This window comes from Crassostrea angulata, chromosome 6, assembly GCF_025612915.1.
Source record: "Crassostrea angulata isolate pt1a10 chromosome 6, ASM2561291v2, whole genome shotgun sequence".
In the NCBI taxonomy this organism is placed as follows: domain Eukaryota; kingdom Metazoa; phylum Mollusca; class Bivalvia; order Ostreida; family Ostreidae; genus Magallana; species Magallana angulata.
The window spans coordinates 29,073,553-29,097,378 of NC_069116.1; the positions used below are offsets into that span (position 1 = coordinate 29,073,553).

The 23,826-nt window shown below is 32.1% G+C and overlaps 1 protein-coding gene across 1 annotated transcript; it reads left to right on the forward strand.

Moving 5' to 3' along the window:
* The first annotated feature begins 443 nt into the window (after nt 1-443).
* LOC128188429 (GDNF-inducible zinc finger protein 1-like) lies at nt 444-18,106 on the forward strand. Its single transcript, XM_052859477.1, has 16 exons — nt 444-636; nt 857-2,115; nt 2,463-2,675; nt 3,193-3,329; nt 3,922-3,995; nt 4,190-4,273; nt 4,614-4,711; nt 5,211-5,346; nt 7,454-7,491; nt 10,870-10,960; nt 11,108-11,301; nt 12,734-12,835; nt 13,882-13,986; nt 14,107-14,220; nt 14,784-14,966; nt 16,681-18,106. Exons 2-16 carry the CDS (start codon nt 874-876, stop codon nt 16,765-16,767), a joined length of 2,898 nt encoding a protein of 965 aa, XP_052715437.1. The 5' UTR covers nt 444-636; nt 857-873; the 3' UTR covers nt 16,768-18,106.
* Nucleotides 18,107-23,826: the final 5,720 nt, after the last annotated feature.

Genomic DNA, 23,826 nt, shown 5'->3' on the forward strand with positions numbered 1-23,826 from the left:
GGTTAATTAAAGACGTGATCTTTTTTTTTTTGTTGAAAGATTAAATGTACGATTGCAGAATACATGCAGTTTGTACATTTGTTTACCATGTGTTTACCGTGCACAGAAATTAGTTAATGAACGGAGATCTTTTTACATTTACCGGTGGATATTTACTTAGTCGTATATCATAGGCATGCATTTGAAAAGAAAATATCAAGTTTAACCATCATTTAATAGTTTATGTTGACGAAATCCTTCTTTAGAAAGTCCGACGTTATCGGACATTTTACTCGGAAAAATCTTTTCCGTCGTAAAATGTTTACAAATAGAATTAAAATCATAGTTTTCAAAACGCTTGAACAGGTAACTTGATAAAATCTAAAGAATTTTTAAAAATAAATAAAGTACATTTGTCATCTTTTTAACAGGTTTAGCAATTATTAAATCTATTGCCAAAATAAGAGCCAGTAATTTTTTTGACAGGTGCACGTTATTTAGCGTCGATTTGAATGTAAAAAGAGACTTCCGTTCACTAAACATGCTAAACATGAAGGATTTTATAAACTTTTTTGTATATTAGGTATGGTAGATACCATGTGTATCCTTTGTATTGAAGCAAGATAGCAAGAAAATTTAAAGAAAAAAAGATTTATGGTATGAAGTGAAATTTATATATTGCATCTTTGCATGGCAAGGATTGTGAGAAAGTATAAAATTAATTTTTTCCTCAAATTTATCATAGATAATTTATCAATATTTATGTGCAAGTGCATGTTGATATTGTTCATTATTATACAGCTTTTTCAAAATTCCATTCAGTAAATCACGTATTAACTTATTTTGTTTTTTAAGTTTTCTATATTTTAATGTACAGGTCGACCCTATGTAAAAATGGTTGATAAAGAGGAAATCTGTGTTCCCAGTCTGTCATCGAGACTTCCAGAAACCTTATTTCAGTTCCAACAGAAGCGATACCTTTGTGATGTGATGATAGTCACAGCTAATGGCTTTATCCCAGCTCACAGATTAGTGCTAGTGGCTGGCAGTCAATTCTTCTATGAAGCAGACACGACAAGAAACAGTGTGGACCCAACTGACCCCAATTTTCATCTGAATTATGACATCGAGGATGTTCGGAAGGTTGTAAATTTGTTATACACCGGGAAAATGATTATCAGTAAATTCAACGTGGAGAGGATAGCTGCAATTTGTGCAGAGTTGAGAATTACGGAGGCGCTAGAAAAATGCTTGGTTTTCATGACAGAGGTTGGTGTTTCAAACCATGTTATGATGAGTTTTGTTGATTTACCAGAGAAAAGTGGGCAGGATACATGTGCAACAGATTTTCTTAATGATTCTAGCAGTGAAAATCAGTCAGCTAGCAACACATTGAGCAAAGAGATAGAAAAAAAGGGTACATCATTCGATTCAAAATTTAAAAGAAAGCTTTCCTCTGAAGAGGAAGTTAATGGCGCAGAGAAAAGTCAAAAGAGGCCAAAGCGTGCTTACAATAAAAAGGGAACAAAAAACAAAGAGATAAAGACCTCAAATGTAGGTGATACTGAAAAACATGCTGCAGAATCTGTGATAACAATTCAGCCTTTCCTTTCTGATAATGAAAACAATCAAACTAGGGATTCAATAGGAAATGTGACAACCCCTAGTGAAGACAGTAATCCAATTTCTGACTCTTCCAGGCCAGAGTTAAGCAGTGCAAAAGAAATGACTTACCTAAAAGAGGAACCATCAGCAAATTCAGAGTCTTGTATGTTTTTAGATTTCAATAACCTTCAGGTGTATCAGAAGAAAGTCCCTGCAGCGAAACTAACAAAACAGTTTGATCCAGATGGGGCTATCACCGAAGCCATGGAAAAAGATCAGGAGTTTCTTGATAGTGGTCAGGTGGAGAAACGATTGAACTGCAGGAAGTGTAAGATGGTCTTCAAGGATGTGGAAGCCCTGACTGAGCATCGCCGTGAAATCCACCCCTCCAATTTTAAGAAGCAGAGATTTGTGTGTGACATCTGTAATGCAAAACCGAACAACCGCCCCACGCTCGTGGAACACAAATTCAAGAAACATGGGATTCCATACGACAAAGCACAATACCCCATTTACAAGTGTCAGGAAGGGGTAGGTACTTGTATAATTTTAAACAAATATACATGTATCAAGAATCTGATTGCTTTTCAATAATTCGAACTCATCTGAAAAAATAAAATAACCCAGTTGTCATTTACTAGTATCAGGAAGGAATTGGTATTTTTAAATAGAAATACATCATTTGTGAATTACATGTATCAGAATTACCGTTAATATGATTTATGCATTTTCAAACACTGTTTTCAAGTGCACTTATTATATGAGTGTAGTATATTTGATGCATGTAAGTTCAACTATTTATTTCCTATAATGAGAATATGTATAAGATTTAAAAATGCAGCTAACCATTGTAAATATGTGCAATGATATATTCGTAGGAGTGTGAGTTTGAGACCATTGTGCCTTACAAGCTATCCGAACACAAGACGACTGTCCACTCAGGCCTGGCCTGTATCTGTGAGACCTGTGGCCGAGCATTCAAGAGTAAGAGTGTACTCAAATACCACATCCAGTCCACCCACTCCGAGTCCCGTCCCACCTTCATATGTAACACCTGTGGGAAAACCTACTTCACAGGACAGGCTCTCAAGGTAAGCAAAGAACACTTGTTGGCAGAGCTAAGAGAAGCATACTTAGTGTGAATTTCAACTTTCCTCATTATACAGTTAAATGATATCTCGAACGCTGATACCCCAAATACAGTGAATATGCTGAGTTGATTTGTAAGTCCAAACCACTTATTTTAAAAGTATTTTACCCTCGATATCTCAAATACTTGGAGTTTATCTCGAATATCTTGAAGTTTTTAAACAGTTCCATCTTGTTTGAGATAATGAAGTTTGACTGTATCTTTTTTCTTAATATGATACCGAAATCAACTCTGACTCATTGATCATCTGAATTCGTAAGTGCAAACAATGTAATCTAGTAGTGAAACATATCTTTAATGAGAATGCACTGTGGTAAGGAGAATTTCGGATTTCCTATGCAAGAATTATCATTTATTCTTTAACTGTGTTTCCTATAGAAGAACAAAGATTTACTGATTAAACATATTGGCTCATTTAGTTATCTTAGGGAATTGAGGAGTTGTTGTGGATTTTGTAGAAACACATGGAGTATCATACAGGGACCCAGAAGAGGCTGCTGTGTCACCTATGTCCATACAGCAGTGTAGGAAGACAAGAACTGAACAACCACCTGCTGAAGCTTCATAATGTCCCAGTACCCAAGAAAACTAAAGTGTGGGTATAGATAGTCTAATAACATCCTAGTACAAAAGGTATCAAATCTGGGTATAACTAGTCTTGTCGTAGCTCAGCATCCAAGCAAACTTTTGAAAGTGATAAATATTCCCAATCCCTAAGAAAACCAATGTGTTGATAATACAATAGCAACATAATATAATAGCTTCATAAATATATTCAAACATGTTGTTTCCAAGTTTATAAGAAAATAAGAAAGTATGGACATGAATATCCACGTAATGTACCAGTTCACATACAAAGAAAACAAAGGGTAGAGACATTATAAATACCACCTCCCTCCCCTCCTTCCACCCCCAAACCCCCCCCCCCCCCCCCCCAAATCAATTTATATCAAGAAAGGTATAATGTGGATGTAACGAGCTTCAAGGTAGTCCTTTTCCCTTATGACTTATGACAAAACTGTTTTAAACCTAATAACTTGATCACTGTTGCTCATATAAAAATGTCCATGTGTACATGATTTGTTTCTTCATTGAGGTAGATAATGAATTTTAGGAAGTTGTAAAAAAGTGCTCACCTACAGAACATGTATGTTCTTTGAACTTATCTGGACGTATTGTTTTTATAGGTACCAGTGTGAAAAGTGTGATTACTATTCCTTGAACAGGACCCAATTCAGAAGACATGTAGCTATGCATGATGGTAAAGTTGTTAGATCACTGTCAGACTCAAATTCAGTGAATTTTATTGCAATTTTTATGTTAGCTTTCCTTCCATCAAATTTAATGGAAAATATTTACTATTTCATGACATACCTAAGTGTTTATATCTTTTTTAAATTTCGTTCTACATAAATTTACATGTATGTGCTGTATCATAATATTTTTGATCAATAGGAAGAGAGAATGCATACAAGTGTACTGAATGTGACAAGGCCTTTCCTTCAATTTACAACTTGAAAAGCCATGAGAAAAGACACAGTAAGTAAACATGGAAAAGTTTGTGCTGTGGGTACTTAAAAAACATTATCATTACTACAGAATGTACAGATTCACATTTTGACAAGTATAGAAACATAACCAGTAATTGCCACTTTTACATTCTTTGTTTAATACTTTGAAAGACTTTGTCAATTTTCCGCTATAAGAATTTTGTTGAATATAAATGTGTGATATAAATACACGTTCACATTCAATTTAGAGTTAATCATTGTATTGATTTGTGTTACTAGCTTTCAAAGATTAACTAGATTAACATGTGAAATAATTTTTGATAAGTGTAGATTTATCCTTGGAAATGTCATATGTTTGTTATTTTTAGAGGCAGAGACAATAAGTTGTCCCCATGAAGGCTGCAACTTCTTTACCAAGTTCAAACACATCCTGAAAAACCATATTTCAGGGAAACATACCAATACAGTAAGTAAAAGCAATTATCTCTTCATGTATGTCACAAAAATATTGACTGTTCACAATCCTATTACCATTAGTGTGTAACATAATGGTGTATTTCTGTGTTTACTTGTGTTATAGGATTAAATTTGATAAATGAGAATAATTTTATGTTGTTTAAGATTTACAGAGATTTACAATATTAATTTACAAGTACATGTAAGGTTATCATGATTGAATGTATGCAGTTATGGCTAAATCTCTGTTAAGTGGCAGTTTATAAAGTATTATCAATAATCTAAGGATGCTAGCATTTTCAAATACATATACCATACACTAGCTGTAGTGCACGTGCTATTATGTACTGGTACACATTTAGCATTGTCATTAAGGTCAGTGAATAGCATGTTGACAAGATCACCTATTAGTATTTCATAATGAGTTCTGTAATATTAATGTTACTAGGATTGGGTAGTTTAAAAAAAAACCCAAAACATAGGTTTTCAATGTTTTCCCCATCTTTCAGAATTTCAAACCTTACAAATGTCACCTATGTGAACACAGCTGCAAGTTAAAGGGCAATCTGAACAAGCACCTGGTGAACAAACACGGTCTGGAGGTCATGACAGAGGTCAAACAGCGAAAGATCGCCTTGGAAACAGGTCAAGGCTACACTGAGATACTCGTTGACCGAGCCAAATCCAGGATTGCAAATACCATACCTGCCATGTTTCCTCAGGAGGAATCCTAGCATTTGTGACCTTGACATTATGGTTTTTTCAGTGTACACCGAATCAGTATGGCCTTGGATTTATAGTCAGTATGACCTTGACATCTTAGCATTTGTGACCTTGACATTATGGTTTATACAAAGTACAAGTAATCAGTATGGCCTTGGATTCATAGTCAGTATGACCTTGACATCTTTGGATACCAGTCCAAGTTTCTGAAGGAAAATATTTTTGGATATTGGACACAGACAACTATCACTATCAACATTATTTGTAAAGAACTGAATTTTGTGAAGATAACAATGGAAGTTCTGTCTAAACTCAATCGCAACTTCTCGGGCCTATGGCAGAGCTCGAAAAAAACACATTGAATAGATTAACATTACAGGATGTTAGAATTTTATACAAAATGGACTCACTTCCCAACAATTTTAATATTGGCTAAGTATATCATTGAATTTAAAGTGTAGCTCACATCTCAACAGATCGTAAAATGGGTTGTATTCATATCAATTTTTATAATAGGGAAGGTTGTCATGGACATCTATGTAATACACTGGAGGTGGTTTTTTGAGCTGTGCTCGAGAAGTTGCGATTGTCTAAACTATGCCACTGCCATTTTTTTGGTCCAATAAATAGGATATATGTTAAAATACCAATGACTACCTCTGTCCATTATTTGAGTTTTCTGTATATATTGTAGATACTATATTTTAAATGGTCAGATATTTTAGATCATTTTTCAACATTCCAAAACATGTGCAAGTATATGTATCATATATTTACAGAGAGTAAAGTGATAGAAGACATGTGAAATTCATTTCAAAATGCGATTTTTTATTGCATGTTTTGTAGTGCAGATGTATGAGTATTTATTTTTAGAAAATAAATCAAAAGACATTGTTATATAAAAACAGAAAGCTATTGTTAATTTACTTTTTATATTATTTAGTATACATTGAATGTATATACATGTACATCATTTCATACATACTAGTAAGTACTTTGTATAACGTTTTGTACTATTGAAGTTTCAAAATAAAGATAAACATTGAATTTAGTATTTTTCTAATTTCATGAGATAATTTTGAGAGCTTTATTTTTCCCTTGTGTGTCAATGACTATACTGTAACTGGCAAATCTATAAGAGGGGGATTTTATGGAAGAGAAGAAATCCATCATGATCTACAGAAGGTTACTTCAGAATGATTAGAATATGTGCAGGCTGATTTTTGTGGATTATCAACTTTTCAAAAGATCTCATTCCTTGGAATTATGCAGTCAATTTTAAAGATTTAAGACAGTTTGTCAAAGTTTACTAAATATATGTTACTGTATACAGGGTTACTTTCGCTCCTTGTAATTTTCGCCCTTCTACACTTGCAAACATTTTCGCCCCGTCTTGAATTCGCTCAGACATAACTGTGTTTTAGGAGAGATAGTTTGAGACGTCGGAATTCGCACAGTCGTAAATTCGCCTGCTGAAAAAAAGGGCGAAATGGGCGATAATAAAACGTGGGCAAACATTTTCCTGTGAACAGTAATTCCTGGGTGAAAGATATCAAGGTATTCCTTCAGCTTTCACGATAAATGAACCTCTGAGAATTTAATTGATTTTATTGTTTTCTTTCTGACAGATAGGTGATATCATAAATTATTTGTCTTTCATGGTACAACACAAACTGGGATTCAGATTGCCCAGGTATGTCATGTAATGAAGTTAACCCTATTTGTGGAACAAACTAATCATTCTACTTTGGTAAATTGTACACATACCCGGTACATCATAAGTTTGGGGTCATTCTTTTTCAATACTGGTTGGAATGAGTATTTAGTTTTAAGGTGGATCATTATAATTTAAATAACTGAGTTGAAAATGAAGGAAAATGGAAGATTTGCAAGCAGCAATTATTTAAAGTAAGGATAAAATTCACAAGTAAATTGTGTCTGTACCTCTAAAAATAATTTATTAATCATAAAAGGTCCTATTTATGATTAATTTCAATTTTTTATTTAATTTTTTTTTTTGCTGAGGTAGGGTATCTGTTAAAATCATTATTTGTTCGAGAATCACAGGTACTTGAGGTTTATATATTTTCCCTTTTTTCAAATTCAAAATTAAGCAATCCTAATGCATTTGCGTAGAACAATGACGTTAGCCATTGTAGCCCACGGGCCTCTATGTTAGACTTGCATTGGAACTCTTCAATCAAAGAGGAGAATTTAGTCCAATAGCACATACCGACGAGAGAGAGGGAGAGAGCTTCTGTAGCAACATTTATGCATTTCACCGTTCACTTTTCAGTCCATTTAGAAGAATGAGCAACCCTCAAAATGAATCTTCAGGAAAGTAAGTATCGTTGGATTAAAAAAAATTGTGGAAATGTAAACGCAAGAATGTGGCGGTAATTTGGGTCAGTTGACAACGAGTCTGCACAGACTTGTGTTTTCAGTTTCCACATGATTGGTTAGTACGAAAACCCATGTTGTTGCTCAAATTACACAAGATATTCCTATAACATTACAAGAAAACCCTTTTTATGATGTTAACTGTATTGTCAATAAATATTGATTACCCTTGATTGGTTTAATAAAGGAACCTCTTCCTTTTGTAATGTCTTACACATTTGGTTACCTATGTTATACATGTATTTGTTTATATATTGATATAATCATTCTCTGAATCTCATTACCGTGTTTGCAAATTATTAATGTTATGAAATATATGTAATGTAAGCAATTACGGTAGATTATAAATATATAGCTGCAATTTATTTTTCTACTGACTAAAGCCTATATCTATCTACTTTCAGTAGGATAATTAAACTTTATTTTTTTTAAATGACTCCTAGCCATTTATTGCAGATACCATAAAAATGATATTAATGTTTGAATTTTCATAAAGAAATCATCAATTTTTATGATTTCATGTGCATTGATATTTATACTATTTGCTGATTTAGGCTAGGAGAAAGATAAGCCAGTAAGATCAATTTCATGAACTCAATATTTATACACACAACATTGAAGTGGCAGTGTCACTTGGCTCTCTATAATGCATTTTTTTTTTCTATATCATGGTATCATATTTCACTACGGAATTGCATTTATATCCATATCAGTTGAATGTGTGACTTTTATTCCACCGAGGTTTTTATTGTTGACATTTTGCACATTTTACTTCAAAGATATTAATGCTTCACTGCCATTTTAAATAATTAACAGGTGGCTTTATTTGATCTCTTTCAGGAAAACATCTCAATTTTTTTTTCTATGGCAATTTAAAAGTCTTTTTTTTAAAGTGGCCGATGTAGAATCAAATATATGAAAGGGATTTTGATATCCTACAAAAGTTTTTCTTTGGTGTGCTATTTACATTTTGCAAATTGTGTATGGTGCTATATTTTCCACTTGTTTGTTTGTTTTTGAGTTTTAACTTGTGATTGTTTGTTTGTTTTCTAAAGTGAGGATGATGATTTCACTAGTACCTTTAGATCAATGGGAGAGAGGTAAAAAAAAAATGAAACCAATAATCAGCTTCTTCATGCTCTTTTGTTTAATCTCTCTAGTGTTAGTTGTGTCAATTCATTAACACATAATTTTGTAGTTATTTGTATACAGTAAAAAAAAAATTGTCTAATGGAGAATCTGGTGAATTTCAAAATATTTATTTGGCTGAATTAAATACCTGTGTGTATAAACTGCTGTGACATGTACTGTGGTTTCATTAATATTTGTAAAATACCAAGTTTAGAGTATTTCATTGTTGTGATAACTGTACTTTTATATATATCCACATCAATTTTGACAAATGTCCCATACCACCTTAATATTTTGTGTTGTTAGAATCATTGGACATTACTTGAAACAATATGTCTTTGAAGCTGTGAATTAACTTGATACCTGCAAATATCATAAAAACCACAGTATTAAAAGGAAACATGTTTAAAGCTTTAAAAAAAAAACTTTGTATGAATTGATATTCACCAGATGACATGATACTAATGTCAGTTGGTAAGAAGGAGGAACAGTGATGTATATTCAGTTTTGAAAATTTGTAAACTTTGGTGATTGTAGTATATTTATTGGTGATGGGATATTGAGAGAGAGAGAGAGAGAGAGAGAGTTGTCATTTTTTGAGATACGGCTTGAAATGGCTTAACCTAAATATTTCATATTTTTACTAAATAATTCTATATCTATAAAATTTAAGGTATTATCATCTTTTGCATTAATTCTAATATTAAAAATAATAATAAATCATTCACTATCTGAGTAAAGTTTTATTAAAAAGAAAGTTTTACATAATAATGAATTATTTACATATGTGACATATGAAAACATTGTTTAATATATATATATTGATGGATTATCAAGTTTACAAAGAAATTCTAAAAAATGTAGTAAAAAATAAAGTGGAATTCAATATACTAAATTAAGGACTGACTTAATCAAAATATCTATATGTAACCACTGCCCCTTTCATTAGTAGGATGAACATGACCATAGGGCAGCAGGCGTAAGTTTTTTCACGTTGGTGTTGTTTCCCCCAAAAACCTGTCACTCAAAGCCATATTTTGTAATCTTTCCATAATTTAAGAAGGAGATTTTGTCTGCACTTGTCTGTAATGTGCACAGTCCTATTTTGTAGAATATTTGCACATTGTAGATTTAAATTCACTCATATATATTGTTTGTGCACCAAAACTTGTTGCTTAAAGAGGATATGGGTATATTTTATTTACTTTCTATAAATCATTTGAAAATTTACTTGTACATGTTGAAGTGTGCGTGCTTATAACCTGACCTTTTAGCTCTATACCTACCATGCTCTTAATATGATAAAAAAAACTATTGCTCTTTATTACAGTTTTCAACCCACTGGTGTAGGGTTTAAATTTGCAGGGGTAGTTTTATGACTTTTTTTAAAGGATCCAGTTACATTTATTGATAGATACATTCCCTATTAAGGAATCTCAAGAGAATTCATAATTTTTTTTATTTACTAGTAATTTTTGCTAATCAAGTAAGAAATGCTTTAAAAAGTATAATTACCTAAATACACTTCATGTAGTACTTAAATTCAGACGTTCCTGATATTCATGTTTTTCATCAAAGTGTTTAATTAATGTAATATAGACCTGATTTGAAAAAAAAGTCATGAATACTCTTTGTGTTTGACAATGCAAAAGTAGAAATAACATGAATAATTCCAATTTTGCCAAAATACTCATCATCACTAGATTTGTTAACTACATCATGCATTTAATTCCATTTATAGGACATTTTAATCAACTCTAGCTTTTCCATTTCATTCAATCATTCATTCACATGTTTATTTATCATTTTTATGTTGTTGTTTTTGTTGTTGTTTTTTTTTTTGCATTTTTTCTCAAAATTGAAGTCATCCTAACATGGTTTTATTGCAGTGAAAATCAAGCCAAATTTTGTCAGACTAGAGTTGCTAATTCAGAAAAATACTTGGGGTCGCTATGTGAAGTTATGGGCTCAATCACAAGAAAAACCGCCCATATCAGAGACAAGGGTAAGAAATATATAATTTGGAGGTTTTTACTCCTTTAGATTTAGTGGGAAGATTTAGATTTTCTTACATGTACATTGAACTATCAGCGTTTGTTAGGAGATGATAATAAATAATAATAAATTAATTCATATAATATCTGTTCTTCAGGTGATATACTAGCCAAATTATGTAAGGACTATTCAGATGAAGAGAATGTGAGCCACTCCTTGAAGGCAGGCCTGCGAGTATGTGCCGAAAACCTGTCTGTAATACAAGACTACAGGCAAACTCAGATCATGAGGCTGGAGTCGAAGGTCGTACGACCTATAAGTGACTATGGCAACATCTGTAAACAGATCAAAGTAAGTTTCAAAACAAATATGTGTAGTGTTAATTTCATGGGCAGTACCATTTGTTAAGCCTGTTTTCTATGGACAATTACCACTACTGAGCCAAAGGTTTCAGATTCTGTTGGTTTAGGTTTTTGTAGCAGGTGCCTTTGATGACTATAACTTAGTTATTATTGGTCCTAGTTTTACCAAACTTGCATGGTTGGTGCATCTTATGATACTCATGCACTGGATAGGCTTGAATGCTGAAACTGACCCATGGATTTTAGATGCTGAATGAGGTTAAGGTTTTTAGAGCTGGTTAAATTTTTTGGAGCAGTTACAGACCAAAATACAGTCCAAAAAAAGTATTTTCAAAATTTCAAAATACAAATAACAAATAGGAATTAAAATGAAAATTTACTTTAATATCCATCGTAAACATGTGATTATTAAATTTTTATGCACATATTGGCTGCTAAATAATATTTTCCTCACTCACAGAGACCGATTTCAATGAAAATTTATTTTATTTTGATATAAATTGATTAGGATTTGATCATACTTTTTAGTAGAAAACTTAGATTTTGAATATCTGACAGAAATACCGAAATATTTGGATGTAAAATGTAGGCAGGAAACGGGCGTTAGCGTTCGCAGTTCTTAGTTATTACTGGTCCTAACTTAACCAAACTTGCATGGGTGGTGCGTCTCATGATACTCATGCAGTGGACAGGCTTGAATGCAAAAGTGTCAGATGCCGAATGATGTTATGGTTTATGGAGCTATTGAAAGATTTTTGATAGACAGCTCTAAGTTATTATTTGTTTAATCTATCCCAAATTTGGATAGATGAGCCAAAATGCTAAGAAAACCTTGTCCTACCTTTCTCAGACTTGCTTGACAGATGTGTTTGTTGTCATTTGATATATCATGAGTCCTATGATTTTGTATTGTATCATATCAACGAGTATTGCATAATATGATATATTATTGTGTTATATGATACATTATTATATCATATGATATATTATTGTAAAAATATATGTATTTTATCAATTTCTTTGTATCATATCTTATGATATGATATGACTTTGTATTATATGATATTGTATCATATGACATGTTAATTTAATTATCATATAGCCATCAATTTTCTTCTCTTGATACTGTCAATGTTAAGGAGTTTGATCCAATTTTCTGGATTCCACACTGTGGATTTCCGATTCCTTATCACCACTCTCTGAAACTGGTGACATACTACACATTAAATAATGTCTGTATTTTAGCATGTTTTTGAAAGAGTTTAAAATTAGCTTTTTTCATATAAGTAAACATTATACAATTGGCTTTAGAAAGATAGTTTTGTAATATAAACTTTTAAATGGACAAGTGTATATCATGTATATAATAAATTTATCATTGTAACAGTAACTCTATATGTATGTATTCTTCTGTTAATCAGATAGGTGTGAAGAGGGAACTTGAAGCTGTGAAGAGAGAAGACAAGAAAAAAATAGAACTGCAAAAACTGCGCTCAAAAAATCCAGGAAACTCACACCAAATTGTATCCTTGCTTTTATTTCACCCGACTACATATGCAGTAGCTTCCTATATAGGCATATTTCTTCTTTGTTATTACATGTATTGGAATGAGAAAGATATTTTTCCTTGACTCACACTTCAGAGTAGAGTAAGTGAAGAAAAGAAGACAGTTTATGATGAAAAGAGCAAAGATTTAATCCTCTTTGGGAGGGAAGAAATCTAAAATCTTCCTTTTATATACACATACTTACAAAAATTGAATTATACAATGTATCTCATTATAATACCTCAATTAATGGATATGAACTTTGATAGCTTTAAAATTTCATGATAAACTCTATGACGTAAAAAAGCAAAATGCTCAAGTATATCATTGCATGCTTAGTAAATTGCTCCTTTCAGTTATGATAATGTCTGCTGAATTATGACAATTTGACAAGTTTGAAATTTTACATATCTGATAAATCACCCTTCATTAGGTAGGTAATTTAATATGACGTCCCTTTACCTGACCCAATTAATGACTTTACCTTACCTGACCTTGGCTATTTGCCCTGGCCAGGTCAAATCACCTCATGGATCAGGTCTTGGGCTTTTATTCTACAATGTTGACCTGATTAAGGGTGATTAGTTGTACAATACATTGCAATCACATATTAGCTAATAATTAGTAGCATTTTGCAATTCTGTTTTGAAAGTTTCAAATCATGAAAATAAACATAAAGAATTCTTTTTTGCTCAAGAATGCGATGAAATAACGAATGATGCTAACAATTTTGTTTAGAATGTTTAGTTAAGTGATGGTGTGAAAGATATTAATTTGAATTTTGATTGCATACATTTAAAGATTTTGATAAACTTTTCCCAGGGACACCTATAGCACAGGGGCTTAGCTTGTTTTTAATAAGAGCTCATCATACCAATAGAAAAAAAAAAAAGAGTATTGGTGAAGTGAATGAATGATGGATACAAAGCTCTAAGAGTCAAAACAAGCTCAGTCCCTGTGACTTGAGGGGGGATTCTAATGATTATAGCTGCAATCTCATTGTGTTTGTTCATTTTCGACAGGCTCAGTCTGATGTAGAGAGGGCTAGGGAGGATGCCTCTATAGGCAGTAAACATTTAGAGGAACAAATGGTCTCATTCGAGAAGAGAAGGCTTCATGATATAAAGGTTGGTATTTTTTTAAGACATACTTTAGTCAGCCCTTTTTGCCAAAGTAAAATTCCTATTATAGAGACCCCTGATTTACGTTATTACATTGATATATTTCTTGCTTTGCCTTCCTTTCAGACTTCCATGTTGGACTATTTTAAAATTCAGCTAGTTTTTCATGCTAAAGCTATTGAGTTTTACTCCAAATGTTTTGAAAGTATGTCAATGGTGGATGAAGAGAGAGATTTACAGGTGAGACTTAAACTTTGATAATTTCAGTACTAGCTAGAATAGAGCTGCATGCAGGATGACGTCCTGTATTCCTTCTCTTTCCTTGCAAAAATCTAATCTTTATGGATGGTGTTTTTGCAATGCCATGAGGAACTCAAATCCAATTTTTATTTTTTAAAGTACAGATACAATTTTCTTCTTACTAAGAACAACCAGAGCCAAATAAACTTCATTCCTCATCTATACATTTTCAAATATTACAATGATATATAATGTGATTATTTGTCAGTATGACACAATACAATGATAAATCAATCAAACAATTTTGATTACATAAATTTGTGTGTTCATTTTGAATTTTAATGATATACAGTAAAACACTTCTACTGCAAAGTATCAAGGACAAGCAGTTTTGAATTGTTAAAAACATTATATATTAATTATACCTGATTTGTTTATAATTCATGGAATGAAACTTACTTGGCTCTAAGTTTAAATGTGTAAATAAGCAAGTTAGCTGTAAATGTGTTGAACTGTGTTTGCACATGGATGTTTAATTCTGAGTCATATCTCTCACTGTGTAGGAGTTCCAAAGAAAGTTGTCGATGGCTAGAGGCGTACCAGACACGGAGGAGATCAGCCAGGCTCTAACCTCCATGACCACAACAACGAATGGCTACTCAGATACCCTGGGCAGCTCGGACCCCTATACCTCAACCTACGAGTCGACCGCCTCTGATCACCGCAGAGTACGCATTAGTAAAACTGTAAGACCCCTCGCCTATCATTAACCTCACCAACCTGCTCCATCCAAGTTTTAAATATAAAGAATTTACTCACTTTTAATAGGTCAAGATCTGAGGAACTAAAATTATTTGGGATTTAGAATTTATGGTTTAGGTTTATGAAATTTTGAGATAAGAGTTCTTTGAATGATGCTTCATAATAATTGCTAGGATAAATAAGGTGTATCTGAGCTTAATGTCAAGGAAGGCATGATGAAAAATTGCATTTTATTAAAATGTCTTTTTCTATGAAATATGATAAAGATTGGATTAAACTTTTGACTCTTTTCCTAGAAATTTAAATGAAATATATCTAGAATGCATAAAGTTTCTAAAAAAAGTATTTAGTTTGTTGATTACCTTTTTCTTTAAAATTATATCAAATTGATCAGGGATCCAGAACATGTAACATTACCAAAAAAGTAATCAAAAATCTTTTAGTAGATCTTGACCTCAATATTTCAATATATATATATACTGTGATATACAATTTTACTTTCTTTCTACTGACTTCAGATTAAAGATTTTACTCACTTTTTATGTACTCTATGATACTTTAATTCTACTGGCTTTGCTTCAACTTTTATAGTATTTCTGATGGTACTGGAATACAATTCTTGTCACATGAAATTCATGTGACAAGGAATATACAATATCACAGTCTTAAAATCATTCACAAATTTAAGAATGTGCAAGCTTAGTTCAACAATGAAATAATTGTAAGCATAGCTATGTTGCTTGTTACCATATACTGTAGATTTCTACTACTTTGCAATTACTCAAATTCTGCAATGCCACCATTTTGTTAAAAATTCACGAGAATTTTAAAATTGTGTAAACCAATATTTTACATTGTATTTATAAATTCAAATAATACACAACAGTCTGAAAAAAATAAAGTAATAATTTAAAATCCATGAGGTTTGCTTCTTGCAAATTTACATAGATATTAGTTCCTTGTGTTTGCGATTATAAGTTATGAACAATACATGTATATGAACATGAAAAAGAAAGCTTATTGTTATGTGCATAAAGATATTGTTTGTTTATGCTTACGATAATTTGAAGAAAAAAATATTTTCAGTTTAGTAAAATGTTCATGCTTACCATTACATATTTAGAGGGAAGAAAATATTTTCTATTTTAGTAAAAAATAAAATCCAGGTAAACCTAAGTAGAGCTGAAATCTCACTGGTTTTTGCAAATTATTTCAAATCAGTTTGACTAGTTCTTGAAGTCAATATTTGATACCCACTTAAGCTAGCCTCACAGTAAAAATATATAGTGCTAAGATTTTTATGCATTGATCAAAATTAACAATAAATCAAAGCACCATGTACAGAAAAAAATGAATGTACACAAATTATTGCTGAACGTGCTGTGATTTTTTTCGTAAGTCAGAACACATTTCATACATATGCCAGTATTTATAGATCAACTTACTTCAGCCATTTATGGAGGATATAGATGCAGAATATATTCTTTTGTTTCTAATATCTAGATTTCAAAACACTTCTGTGTGAATTAATATGTAAAATTCATAAAATACATGTATTCTAGTGCTGAAATCTAATGATATAGGCCTGTTTTAATTAATGGAGTATGTATTCTTTATAAAAAGAAAATTCTATCGGATGTTAATAGGAGCTATTTCAAAAATATTGTTATCTACTGTCACATTTTTTTCTTGTTTCAGTCTACAATGTATGGAGATGATGAAGATGATGATGAAGATGATGATTATTATGATGATGATGAATATGATTTGTCAACGGCAAGATGAAAGTGAAAGTATATAAACTGCGCAACATTAGTAGTTAAGATCATCAGAAGTTCTGGACAACTCCAATAGAATAATTTTCATTGTCTTGTTTATTAGTACATTTATATTTATCAAAATCACTAAAGGCCTACAGCTCCTTGAGCGTAAGAAGGATTTGCCACTTCACTTTAAGAATACTGTTGTGCAACGTACCACTTGACTATTTAAGAAGCAGGGTGTTATAAGTAGATATATCACAGAGGTGCTTTAATAGGCTTTAATAGATTGTTGAGGAGAGATTGTACAAAAACTAGTATAAAAACCATCTTTGTGATTTCCTATTACAATGTATTAATGTTACAAAATAAAATTTCATTTAAAATAACATGAGAAAAAAAATGACAGACCCAGTCTAAATAGATCCAATGTTTTGATGAAATTGCACAGTTGACAATTTAGAGTTAATAACTCTGTCATTCCCCACCCCACCCCCCTAAAAAAGGAAAATTATCCCTTTAATATTGAACCATCATACTCTTGGTTACCTCAAACTTCCAATTTCATTCCTTTATTTCAAACTCTGAAGTACCATGGTTTTTTTTATATGCTGTCAACTATGAAAAGGGAATCTATATAAGTCCATTAAGAATTTGACAAGTGTAAATTCTAAAGCTTTTCAAAACTGTCTAGTCTCTTTTAATTACTGTCTGTTTGTTTCAAATAGTGCCGCTTTAGCTAAATCAAATCAGACATTCCATCCTATACTGTAGATCTCTGCCATTCAGCCATGTATAAAATTAATCAGTATGTTGTCAAAAGGAATAGTTTGGTAAACAAAAATATTTATAGTTATATGAACCTGTGTATAAAGAATCTTTAGAACATCATCTTTGCTATATATAGTCAAGGATCCACAGTGTTTATTTATCAATCCATGGTGTTTATTCATTGATCCACAGTGTTTGGATCGTCATCTTTAGCAAGCGAAGATGCTAGGTCATTAGATTGCCACATATCATTGCTCTATACAATGTGCTTGTACATGTATAAACTAGTTGCCATGACAGCAATGTCCGTCCATTTCCTCTCAACTTGTGATATTATGTTGCATCTGTCTCAGTTGAAAGTTTTCTTTCAGGACAGTACTTTTAGGTTCGGTTATTTATTTTATTATTTTATATTTTGAATTTTGTTCATATTTAAACATACATTTTTTAAATAACATTTTTATTTTACTTCTATGTAATATTTGCTAGTGCATACTATGTTTTTCATTTCTAAATGAAATACCAATGAATGTATGTATCCATCTAGGTTATATATTAATATCAATGAAAATAAACAGAGAAAACATGATCGATTGTATGTGTTTATCAATTTACCATAGTCCTAATGCAACCATGCGCGGATCTAGGGGAGGGGGGGGGGTGACAAACCTTCCTGCAAAATTTAAAATTTCTTTAAATTACGTTATAAAATTAAAGGGGCATGGTCACGATTTTGGTCAAAAATTATTTTTACGATTTGAATAATTACAATGCTTCAGTGAGGCATTCTTAATAGGCAAACAAAATTTGAGTGTCATTTGTTGAGTTATAAGCGAGTTACAGAGCTTGCAATTCTTTGACATGTAAACAAAGCTTTTGTTTACATTTTGAATGAAGTAAAAATTTCAAATTTAAACCTAAAATGAATGTGTTAAACGTTAAGAACTGTTTATCTATACTTAAAATGAATAAGAAGATAAAACAAATCGCTTGAAAAAGATTTTGAATTGGTTAATTGAACCTGTGTAAACAAAAACAGGGCACGAGCCTTGTTTACATGACACAGATTTGTGAGTTCTGTGTCTTGCTTAAAACTTAAAGACTGACTCTCAAATTTCATTTGATCATTAGAAATGCATTTCTAAAGCATTGTATTAAAATAATGAAAATAGAAAAATAGAATTTGACGAAAATCGTGACCATGTCCGTTTAATAAAAATATGCCATGCCCCCCCCCCCTCCCCGCCAAACTAAACCAATCGTCCCTCCCCCTATGAAAAATATTCTTGATCCGCGCATTGCAAAGTTTTATAAATAGAAACATCAAATTTTCTATTGTGACATTTTTCATTCTTCATTTCAGAAATATTTTGATATTGATTAACCAGGTTTGATCACATGCCAATTAACCTCATACTACAGAGCAAAATTATAATTGTTAATTTTATTTTTTTTAATGTATTTACGTAGATAAAAAATAAAGATCCTTTTTGTCTGCCATACATGATTTAAATGTGATTGAGACCCAGATCCAGTTTTGGCTTGCTTACCATGCTTACTAAGCGAGCCAACTCGTTAAACTTTTATTTTTCCTTCAACCAATAAGAAAGCAAAAATTTTAGGTTAAAAAAAATAAAATTGAAGGTACATGTTTAAAAATTTATTTAGTTTTGAAAATACGCCGTTGTTGCATTGATGCAAATGTAACCATAGACGGAATTTGTAAGATTACCTCCAATATATGTAATGGAGCCAAAAGGAATAGATGATATTTTAAAAAACGAGAACGTTTATCAAATTGTCCAACGGTAAGTAAGCGTATGCGAGACCGGCCGTGAGTTTCCGACGATGGAGTTATCCTCTAGAGAAGGAATAGTTTTGCTCCTCGTTGGTTAATCTAGGAAATAAAGATGATGGTTGAATAAGAGGCTCAAAGGCATTGACGGTCACCTGAGTATTTATTTTTCCTTCATTTCTTAAATTGTGATAATCGATGTACCTCTTTTTGACATCCTTTTTGTACTTTTGATGTTGACACGCATTAATGAAATTAAAGCTACAATGAGAGCACGGACTCCTCAGACTGTGTAGTTACTATGGTAACGTCACATATTCTAAAAATCGGTTCATTGCTCTTTCTGTGTAACATTTAATCGACAACAGTAATAGTTAACATCATTTAACTCACATTGATTGAATGCTTCAAAGGTAGATGTACAAAAAAAACAAACAATAAAGTGCTTTCCATATATGTGAAGGTTGACATGGTTACTACATACAGTCCGTTCGTCCTTTAAGCTTGTTATATCGCTGTACGTAAAAACTGACAATGCTGAAATCTACACGATTCAGTTTTAACAAGTTTATCGAAACTTTTGGTAACCTAACAAAAATCACGGACTGCACAAAATATGTAAAAAAAGATTAACGCGCTATTTTTCATATATTACGTATAAAGAACATGGACGCTAAGGATAATGATGGTACTGTATATTAAAACAGTTTATTTATGAATATTTACATTTGCAAATACATTTCCTTACATGAACCTATAGAATAGCAAAAACGTTCAATTCTGTATATTTACATTCTACTGTGTTTTTCCATTAAATTCCGTGATGTTTAAATGCCTCTAAATGCAACAAGTAGTCAAAGGTCAAATTGACGAGTTTTATTATGACGTCACAAACGTTGAACGCTGTAAACTGCAACGTCACAAGCGAAAATCAAAGTTCACGCTTGTGGCTGTTACTGTGGCTCTTCCATTAATGTTAACTTACCCTTAGGATAAGATCGGAATTTTAAGGTATAATTCACATTTGCAGACAAGGCAAGAAGTTAAAAAATGTAAATATAAGCATTAAATCATGATTTTTTGAAGTATACACTCTCATAACTGCCGCGGTGTGTGCATACAAATTTTCATAACGCGCTAACGCGCGTTACTCAATTTGTATGCACACACCGCGGCAGTTATGAGAGTGTATACTTCAAAAAATCATGATTCAATGCTATAATGAACGTTTTCGTGACGTCACAATGATCATAGCACGCGCTTGGATTATTTTAAACTTAAAATCTCGGTAATTTTAACAGTTCTGAACGATTTGTCTTTTTCAAACGTAAATATAAGTAATAAATAGCAATGCTATAAAGTTCATCGGGATATGAAGTTGGTTGGTACGTGATCAAATCTACTGAGAGGCCCTTCGGGCTTCACATGATCTGATCTCGTGACCAACCAACTTCATCTCCCGGTGAACTTTTTAAATTGCTGTTTATTTCTTAAATAAAATAAATAGATACATAAAATAAATATAATCACAGGGACTCGTCACAAAGTTAAACGGACATAATTAGAATAAATATTTCCCGGCATGGGCGTCGGAATTGGTGGGGGAATCTCTAAATTAAATACCGGTATATATAATAAAGTTTATATACATCTCTTAACTTTCGGTGTTTATATTCTCCCTATGTTTGCAGTGGAAATCTATGACGTTCAATTTTCAGTTACGCATCAAACCTGATCACGGCGTATGGTCACAAGTAAACGACATCACGCAGGGTTTTTTTAATTATTGTAAGATTTAAGGGGGATGTGCGGCCATCTTGTACATTTGAGGATAAGAAAGTAAACTGGTTAGTTTCTGCCCGAAACTGGCTAAAAATGTTGCAAAAAGATATAAATGCAATAAATACGAAGTCCTACATGTCATTTTGTTTGAAAAGTATGCATACAAGAACAGGGCATTGCCTTTTTATTCACTTAGAACAGCTGTCGAACTGCGCAGCTACAGACTTAGTTTGAAGATTTTAAAATCTGAAAAAAATATGAAGGGTACGAAAGCCGAGAAGGATCATTCGAGATTCGAGATTCAAAATACGAGATTCGAAATACGAGATTCGAGATTCGAAATTCGAGATTCAATATCTAAATTAACCAATCAAATCATGGATCTGAAACCTGTATCCTAGCAACATCAAACTGTTCTAAATAAAGATCATTCGTACATGCTCTTTCCTACAAATAAATGTCTTAATAGCTCTTATATAGTGGTTATAAAATGGTTAAATTAACATTGATGAATTAACCCCACAAAGTATAAACAATTAAATTAAAAATAACACTGTTGGCTTTGCGAATCTAAGTGGTTTTGTTTGCCCTGTATGTATTTCCCCCCGAACAATTTTAACCAAAAGTGTATTCGCCCCAACTGTGTAAAAATCGGCTCGCGAAGAAATTTCTGTTTAATCTAAATCTTTTAGCCATGACTTAAGAAATGAAGATAATAATTTTTCTATTGATCGACGTATCAAAGAAAAAATTGACCGGAAAACTTCATCAATGCGCGTAGCGCATTGATGAAAAAGTTTTCCGGTCAATTTTTTCTTTGATACGTCGATCAATAGAAAAATTATTATCTTCATTTCTTATCATTTAATAAAACATTTTCAAATAAAAAAATGTGAAGTGTCATTGATCAAAAATGTAAATAATGTATATGAAGCGGCGCGTATGAATACAAAACAACAACAGCAACAATATTCAAAATGGATTCGCCTTCAGCTGATGCAGAGCTATTGTGCTGAATTTAATGGATTAAACACAAATAGTGAGTTAAAAGCTGAACCGGCTGAATTGAAAACGAAAGGAAAATACATGCGATAGCTTGTGATATTATTCACTGTGCAGAAAAACTCGTAATAAAACAAGTTTTCATGTGAGATCGCTGGAATATGCAACTGGACATAACAATCCAAGGAAAGGCGATCGTGGACGAAAATAGTTGATATGTCGACAAAGAATAGTATGTATAAGCGACTCTTGTAAACGTTGTGGTAACTATTGATAGCCAGTGATGTACTTAAATGGTAGCCTATATCTGCCGCTTGGAATGCGCCGAAGGAGTTGATGCATTACTCATAGCTTTTCTTTACGACGCTTATTCTGATGACCGATCATTTACGTGTGTAAATTTAAAAATTATCGTTACCAAATTTGAACAGCAGTGTTACCGTGAAAGTTTATAGGCCTAAATGTTCGTTATAATATTCCTGGAAAAGGAACAGCCAGCCTCGCTGTAAATGTTGATTGATCTCAAGCAGACGAAATCGCGAGAAGACGCTTAATTTTCTATTTCGTGAATCAAACAATGTGTTTTGTTTATTTTTGAAGGTTAAACTTTCAAGTTTTTATATTGACAAGGTTGCATTTTGTTTGCTGACAATAAAACAGACACAACTTTACATTTTGTTGACAGTGTTTATCTTGGAAATTCCCGTTCTATAAATAGTGTTAGATCAGAACAGTTGAGAAAAGTAGATCCGGCAAATATTTTATTGATGCAGGTATCAAAGAAATTTTTCGACCAATCAGAAGCGCCGATATCTCATCAAACGAATAAATATTAAATGATACGAAACTCAGTGAAATAATCGACTTGTCAAAATATAGGTTATGATAAAGTTTTAAATCATAGAAGATAATATGTTTTACGGTGCGACCGTTGGGGCGAGCACAGCATGTGATCAAACAATGAATTATAATAGATTAATAAAATAAAATTAACAACGTGAAATTTGAATGCCAAAAAATAAAACATACCTATTTTTCAGTAAATTTTCATTATTCATAGTTTATAAGATTTGTTATAATTTATTTATTTATATGTAGAACAATAGTTTAATCTCAGATACAATGTTGTTAAATAATAAAGATTTTAATATATAAATATTCATTGCACTGTATCTCCTCTCTTAAAGTGATTGTGGTTATGATTGATTGATTGATTTCCCCCCTTTTTTTTTGCAGTTGACATTTATTCTTAAACTTACATATAAAACTTGACTCATCATAGAGCCCCCCCCCCCCCCCCCATGCTAATTTTTTTTTCATTTTTGTCAATTTATACATAGAAAATCGACTTACCATGGATTTGCCCCTCCACTTAAAAAAAAATAATTAATGTTTAATTTTATTTTTAATTTACGCTTAAAAATATTTGCTTATCATGTTAAAAGAACATGGTGTTGTCCCCCCCCCCCCCCCCCCGCATCTAATAAATGAATAAATGGAAGTGAAAATAAAGAAACCATTGAACTGCTAAAGAGCTGAAGGATTAGAATTTTCATGATTTATTTTTCTTTTTGCTTGCAAAGATTTTTTGGATGAGGCTGCCATCCACCCACCCACCCCCTTTAAAAAAAGGCGCTGCTACGTATAACGTTACGTTTCAAGAAATTACCGTAATTATTTGTGAGCATTCATCCAAATTAGTGCAATTTACAACTGTTTCCTGTATCTGAAGAA